This window comes from Mytilus trossulus, chromosome 6 (genome assembly GCF_036588685.1).
Source record: "Mytilus trossulus isolate FHL-02 chromosome 6, PNRI_Mtr1.1.1.hap1, whole genome shotgun sequence".
NCBI classification, from domain to species: domain Eukaryota; kingdom Metazoa; phylum Mollusca; class Bivalvia; order Mytilida; family Mytilidae; genus Mytilus; species Mytilus trossulus.
Window position 1 is genome coordinate 79,343,773 of NC_086378.1, and position 8,059 is coordinate 79,351,831.

The 8,059-nt window shown below is 30.8% G+C and overlaps 1 protein-coding gene across 3 annotated transcripts in view; it reads left to right on the forward strand.

Annotated features, from left to right (window-relative positions):
* The window catches only part of LOC134721954 (uncharacterized), a 40,292-nt gene extending 39,166 nt beyond the window's left edge, over window positions 1-1,126 (forward strand). For all 3 annotated transcript variants that reach the window (XM_063585289.1, XM_063585290.1, XM_063585291.1), the window contains 2 exons: window positions 289-360; window positions 794-1,126. In XM_063585289.1, coding sequence (XP_063441359.1) covers window positions 289-360; window positions 794-984 — 263 coding nt within the window. In that variant the 3' untranslated portion in view covers window positions 985-1,126. The remainder of the gene's footprint in view (window positions 1-288; window positions 361-793) is intronic.
* Window positions 1,127-8,059: the final 6,933 nt, after the last annotated feature.

The window sequence follows — 8,059 nt, forward strand, 5'->3', positions numbered from 1 at the left end:
AATAAAAAATTGCTTTTAATTATGTAATGTTTTATTTTATAAACATCATGCTTAAACCGTTATTTTATTTTACTCACGCACGAGTTGAATGGAAAGCAGAATAGTTTAATGGTTTGCTGATATAACAGCGATATAACACTTTTTATTTTGCGGGGGCAAATACATACACGAAGAGAATCATATGAACATCACTAAAAGTATATCCAATTTAATATAATATATGTTCTTTTAAGTTTAGAATTAACACGATATAATCATAGAATTACAACATTTAATTGTTTTTTGCAGAACCAGGAGGTATGAATTTGCCGTGTCCAATTGGTGGTCAATGTTTAACAATAGGAAATAACTTTTATACCAGTAAGTAGAGATTCCAACTATTTCAAAGTTGCTACTGTTTTTCGAAAATTATTTTGTTATGGTGTGGTAAAAAATCTTGTAAGTGTGTTTTTAGTCCTGGTATCTATGATGAGTTTATTTATATTTATTTGAAAACAGTTTTAATCTATTAGAATTTCAAACGGTTTTTACTGTATATAAGGATTCCAGCTTAAGGAAACCGTAGTATACCACGGTTCGAAATTCATAAATCGATTGTGAAAAAAAAATCCGGGTTACAAACTAAATCTGAGGGAAACACATCATGAACAAGGGGAGAAGAACGAAACCACAGAATCGCTAAATTGCAACACACAGAGAAAAGAAATTTAAGACAAAAATAAAATAGTAATAGCCATTTTCCTGTTTTTATCATGTATATTTTTCCAAAATATTCATACACTTTTTTCCCCAGACGGATGTGGAAATGGAACGGACGGATGTATGCACAAAGGATTAGGAGACCACCAATCTTGCAAAGGGTGTCATTACTACCTAACGTGTGCTCCAAGTGGTGTGTTTACCAGACCGTGTCCAGTACAATTGAAATTTGACGACAACTTAAAGGCATGTGTTGGTATTTCGTCAACATGTAAAGGACCTTGAGCTGATTCGATGTTTATTCGTTTGACTTATAAAATTTATATACTACATGTACTCATTGGATATTAATTTATTACCATTGTTCTGTATCGATTTTAAATTTGCTTTATTTATGATGATTTCATTAAAAAAACTAAAAGAGTTACTAGTATTTCATTTCTTCAGCAACTTTGAAGGAAATCAATTTGTTGCATTCATTTTTCTTTGTCGGAAGGGAAGGTCTTTTCAGTTTTAGACTTGGACTCTTACTGCAGCTACTATTTTCATATATTATTCTATAACCATTTATGGTTTGGTCATATCAAATAAAACGATAATTGGTAGGAATAAAGGCAACAGTAGCAGACGACTGTTCTACTATGATAAATATACAAATCACCTGCCAATTAAGAGAAAACCTAGAATAATTTATGATCTTAACTTATAAAAATAAGAGCAAATATAACAGAGAACAAGAAAGTCTGATACAGTGATATGAAACCAAATGTTAAATGACCATGGATTTGTTCATTTGTAACAGCAATCGAGTCCTTGTGTTTTCAATTTAAACATTCATTTAGCAACTGCAATGTATCGCAGTATCATTTACTTGCGAGGATTAATATGTCAAGTGCCACTAGTTGAACAGGAACTGCTAACCTATTGAAACACACATACGGTTTTATTGAGATTCCTAAAACTAGATCGTGTGTTTTCTTTGTAATTTTCTGTTATCGTTTGTTTTCTTTCATCGTTTTTTCCTGATTTCTGTAGTGTTGTCTGTTTTATTAAACTTGATATTTCTTGCCACCTATATATCTTCCTGGAACTTTTATACCTAATTTTATTACGTCATTGACTATTGTCATTGCACAGACTTTTCTCTTAACCAAATGTTAAAACAGAAATTAAATATACGATATAACCTAATAGCATAATGAGCTGGTGTGTGTTATCTTATAATACAAAACAAGGAGATGCTGTATGATTGTTTCACTCATACGCATTGGCATTGCGTCAACTAACAATTTGACAAACATTATACTAATAACCTCCCCTAAGTGTTGAAATTGCATTTAGTTCAAATTTAAAAGATGGTCTTAACCTTTCACCTTGACCATCCTTTCCTGTCTATGGAACACGGACTATCACAAGATTCTTGGTCACTATTGTTTAAGGTCTATGAGTTACACCAACATACCATTAAAGTCGAATACAAAAAGGAAATACCTCTCATAACATATTACATGATCGCTTTGGTTCAAATTGAACAAAATATCCTGAGAAATTATCTAAATAAAACGTTTAACGTTTTAAATTTTCCGAAAATAAGCGATAGCAATAAAAAAATATGTATGGAGGAATAATTCAAATATGGTAAAGTGTTTGGTTTCACAGGATTAGTTTCAAAGGCGTAATAAGAATATCTAATTATGATATCATTATGATATCAACTTGGTTCGCAGAAAAGAATGGGAGAAAAAAACATTTATTTAATTAAACCAAAATCTTTCGGTTAATGAACAAAACACTATCAAAACTTTTCCCCATTTATAGTCTTACTTTGAAAGGAGTATATGCATGGAACAGTCTTTAAAAATTCTATATACATCCCGTGATTATCAAATGTATAAATGAGCGATTATTTGTGTATACATATTTGAATTTATATTTTTGATCACTGTAAATTGATGCTTACATCAACATGTTTATTGAGACGCATAACTGTTTTCAAACTGTATCTTTAATAAGACTGATTTAACCTATGGATGAATGCCGAAGAAAAACACCACAAAAGGATTTTTGCATTGTAAATGTAAAACGTATGAACTACTAAAGCCGGCATATAAGAGAATACTATATTGATATATGAAAAACCTTATTGCATGTTTATCAAATTGTTAGCACCCTCATCGTACTTTCTCCTTTCATGAACTGAAGTCAAATCATTAAAATCGAGCTTATTTTTTTTGTCAACCTATTACATGGACTAACAATAAATGCTACTTAAGTAAGTGTATCATAGAAAGTCAAACGCATAATAATTTCTGAACGAATTCAGAACTTTATGAATAAACTTTTTGTTAACGTATGCTAGTATAAGCTGATACGAAAATTAGCTATATATTTTCAAATTCAATTTTATTTTGTTAATACTCTCCCAGAATCTAAATCACCCTATGACAAATGTCATTCTCATTTCTGCCACTCAGACATGAGCGCCGAATTCTTACCGAATAATAAATATTTAGGTTTATAGATACTAGATATTTGATGAGATCAGAAAAGAAAATAGTGATAAGAAGTATTCAATAGAACTTCAAACCCTGACCACAGCAACACAATGAATACTCTTGTAGTTCCAAGTAAGTTTACTACTACAAATTTATTCAATATTCAAGAAAATGTTGTAAGTATTTGTTCATTGGTTTTTATTAACGTTTATGTTTTGACTGAATAATTCATTTCTACTTTGCTTTTTATATTAGATATATACGGAATCTGTGGTTTAATTTAAAAAGCACTTATTAATCAAAGTGACAACTGAAAACTCACCGGAACTTATGTTGTACTGTCTTTAGGTATATCCAACTTTGAATATATATTTTATGATTATGATTATGTTATACAAACAAAATGTCAACCTGTAGCTGAGACTCTTTTAATCAGGTGATCCAAAGAGTTTTAAAATATGATTTGCATGAAACACAAAACTATCTGAATTTCAATTACCAACAATAGATTTATACAAAGATAACTCATTACAAAATCCAGACATGTATTTGATTCAAAACTAGGAAACTGCAGGCGAAAGCGTATACCCTTGTAGTATAGAAAAAGCCAAACGATATTTAATTAAAAAAAGCCTGTCATATGAATTTTGTGTATTAACGATATGCTATTGATATTATTATATAGCGACGGGACACATTGGTGAAGGGAGTTGGGGGTTAGAAATATTTTTTAGAATACATAAATGGATTGATCTGTTCTGTATATAAATCGTGTGACAGGATTTTCACTGCATGATAGTATCAAGTAATAGGGCATTCTTATATCATATTGATCTCTTTTCCGACACACTATGCGTTTACATATACAATAAGATGAAAGAAGAAAATTTCGCAACAACTGCCTTAAAAAACCTATAACTGCTGCCTCAATACGAATAACCTCGTATCTATTATTCTTAATAGTAAATCATGTGTCTTCAAACGAGTAAATGTTCATCTTCAATAAAATCAAAAGTAGAATACCGCTGTGCAAATGTCATTAATCGATTTAGAGAAAATAAAGCCAAGTAACAAACTAAAACCAAGGGAAACACATCATATATAAGGGGAAAAAAGAAACAACAGAACACTGAAGTGCTACAAAAACAAAAACAATGCAAAATAAAAAGAAACACACTATATTAGATAACAACTGTCATATTACTGTCTTGGTACCGGACATTTAAAGAAAAAAATGGTGGATCGAACTGGGTTTAATGGCTAGCCAACCTCGCTTTAACCTTTTCTCATTGATAATATTCTATAGAAGTAATGAACCCTTATCTGATTAAGTTATTGCTTACCTACAATTGACCCATTTATATATGAATACGGACAGGTCATAATACTTTGTCTCTGTTAAAGATAAGGACTGAAAGTAGTCTAATTATTTGACCTGTAAGTTATGTGTTGACCTCCTGTACGGTCACCTATATTTGTTCACATCTTTGGCTTTTCGTCTCTGTTGAGTTGGTGTCTCATTAGAAGTCACATGACATCTACTTTGTTGATTGGTATATTATTGTCCCTTCCTACTCATACCAAGCAATTGCTCATGTATTTAAAAACACTTTTTTTTCACATAATAGGAATAAACTAGCATATAATTATAGTGAATAAAAAATCCATCTGATCCTAAGAGAATGATATGGATCAAACACTTTTCTAAATTTTGTCATTGTAGCATTTGTAGATATTGATTTTAAGTTGTTGCTGTTATGAATAACCTTGTACAGATTCTATTTTAATGAAGTTAAGAATTTCGATGTATACTGCATATGTTGTGTTGTCCTAAGTCAACGTTAATGAACCATTAAAAAAATCAGAAAAGATTAATAAATGTTTGTAAACGTCCATTGGGAATAATTAAATGTATCTCTGATTCGTTTAAGCTTTATAGCTCACGAGATAACACTCCACGGGAAGAATGACAAATGAAGCCCCTTCTAACACATTATTTGAAATCAGAACAGACTCCTACGCTCAACAACTTCGAATTGAAATAAATGCAACCAACCTAAACCACTGTTGAACGTAACATTTAAAATTACCAAGCTATTTCCATGAATTATAGAATTGTTCTAAATATCAATGGCATATTAATAGTTATATGGTTTGCTACTGACACATTTCGGGTCCATATATTTTATCCTGTATGGGTCCGTAGGAGTCCATTTGTTTTTATTAGATAATGTGCTCTATAAACATTGTGTTTATTATTATTTTTTTTTTTACTAAAACACGAATATGTCATAACACCAAGTCATGTGCAACTCATGTATAATGTAAAGTTCATTTAATCATATTTTTTGTAATTTCAGTTCTTTGTATTCTTATTGTTAGTACCCACGCATTATTATTAGATGTTACTGGTGGACCAACCCATTTCGGTAGGTGATACAAATATGCAGTTAAGTGATTCATTATTAAAATGTCGTTTGTTGGAAATGATTACCCGGGATGACCAAAAGAGGGATGAAAGATATCAGAGGGACATTCAAACTCATAGATTGAAAATAGAATGACAACGCCATGGCTAAAAATAAACAGGCAGACAAATGATAGTAGAGAAGACACAACATAGAAAACTATAGACTAAGTTACACAAACCCAACCAAAACTGGTGGTGATCTGCGATAACTTTGTTATTTTATGACAAAAGATATCAACCCATGTTCTTGTTATATTTCTTAACGCAAATATATGTATTCCATTGTGGCGGATACAATGTATAAGCATTCGAAAGGGGAACAATCGTGCCATTCTCTTAACTGATATGTTTATCTATTTTCATAAATTAGAATGTTCTTTTCATTTAAAGATTTGATTCTTCTTCTCTGTTGAAGATATCCTCAAAATTTAAGGACTAAGTGAGTTTTGTTTTAGATACATACCTCCTGTACATGTATGTTTATAATAAATTTGACACTGGAACGCAAATTACTACAGTTATATCACAGTTTATATGGTGTTTTTTTTTATCACAATTCATAGTGTCGCTGAGCTTCTACAATGTTTTAAATTAAACAAAATTCAAGAAAAAAATATTTAACAAACAGGCTTTGAATATTTTGACAAAATGCATGCTTCCAAAATGCCGTATGTGAACTTGAACATTTTGGTAAATACCAGTGAAATAAAATCTTTGACATTTCTGGATTATCCGAGAACTTAAATTATTTTCACAGAAATAAAGAAATGTATAATTATTTAATTCTTAAAACGATTTTCAAGTTTTCATACACCATTTTGGAAGCAAACTTTACAAACTTTACAAACAACTGACATTGGCAATTTTGTAATATGTCGTATTTCAAACGTTTTGATTGATCTAACTGTATGCTATTTTGTAATACCAAAGATTTCCTCCCGCCCAGACCATTGGTGTCAAAAAAGTCATATACGACATTTTAGAAGCCCAGCGACGATAGATTTTGCATGACTTTTTTGTCACAGATATTTGGGTTTTGAAAGTTTTGCTATGGGGTGGTAAAAATGCTGTATCTGTAAAAGTTTATTAATTGAAAAGTAGTTATAATTAATAACAATTTTTAATTTTTTTTTATGTTATTTATGCTTGGCCTCTTCTACTACTTTGATTTCTTTCAGACGGATGTGAACATGAAACATGCATGAAGAAAGGATTAGGAGACCACCAGTCTTGTAAGGGGTGCCATTATTACGTTACTTGCGCCCCAAATGGCGTGTTTACTAGACCATGTCCATTAAAACTACAATATGACGATAAGTTAAAGGCATGTGTTGGTATTTCGTCAACTTGTAGTGGACCTTGAGCAGATTCGATGATGTTTATTCGTATGACTTTACTTTACATATTACTTGTACTAATTGAAAAATAATTTCTAGTCATTGTTCTGTTGAAATTACTGGTTTGCTCTATCTACGATGATTGCATAAAAAAGTAATAAATATATATCTTCAGCAACATTTTTTAAGAAATTCAATTTGTAAGAGTACTTTCTCTTTTTCAAGTTTTGACTTGGATTGTCGTTTTGCAGTTACTTTGTTACGTCCTTCTTAAATAAAGGCAACATTATTATACCGCTGTTCAAACCTCATAAATCCATGTACAAAAACAAAATCAGGATAACAAACTAAAACTGAGGGAAACGCATTAAATATAAGAGGAGAACAACGACACAACATTAAAATGTTACACACACAGAAACGGACTCAGCATTAGACAAAATACTATGAGAATAACAAATATAACATCAAAACCAAATACATGAATTTGGGACAGTAATGTGAATTCACACTCAAAAATAAGAGAAAACAAACGACACAACGGAAACACAACGTTAAAATGTAACACACACAGAAACGATCTATAATATAACATGCTATTATTGATGTTCTTGGTATGTATCATAAAATAAATGATCGATTATTAGCATAAATTCTTCATAAAAAAAAAATGCTTGCACCAAGTCAGGAAAATGACAGTTGTCATCTGTTCGGTTAATGTATTTTAGCTTTTGATATTGCCATTTAGTTAAGAATATTTCGCTTTAAATTTTCCAGAGAGTTCGGTATTTTTGTTATTTTACACATTGACAAAAATTTTAATTCCCTCTGAAACCCCCTGTAAAAGTTTGATTTTGTTGTAGAGGTTCTCGCTTATCTTCGAAGAGGGTGTCAATTAAGTTTTGTCGGATCAAAAACAAATGAAATTGTATTCTGCATTAAGAAATGAGAGCAAACACTTTTTAGAGAAAAAAGTCTCACAAAATGTACCTTAGCGAGATCACACCTTATATTTCGTCATTATGCAAGTACAGTGCATAGAAGTGTATGAGCACCTG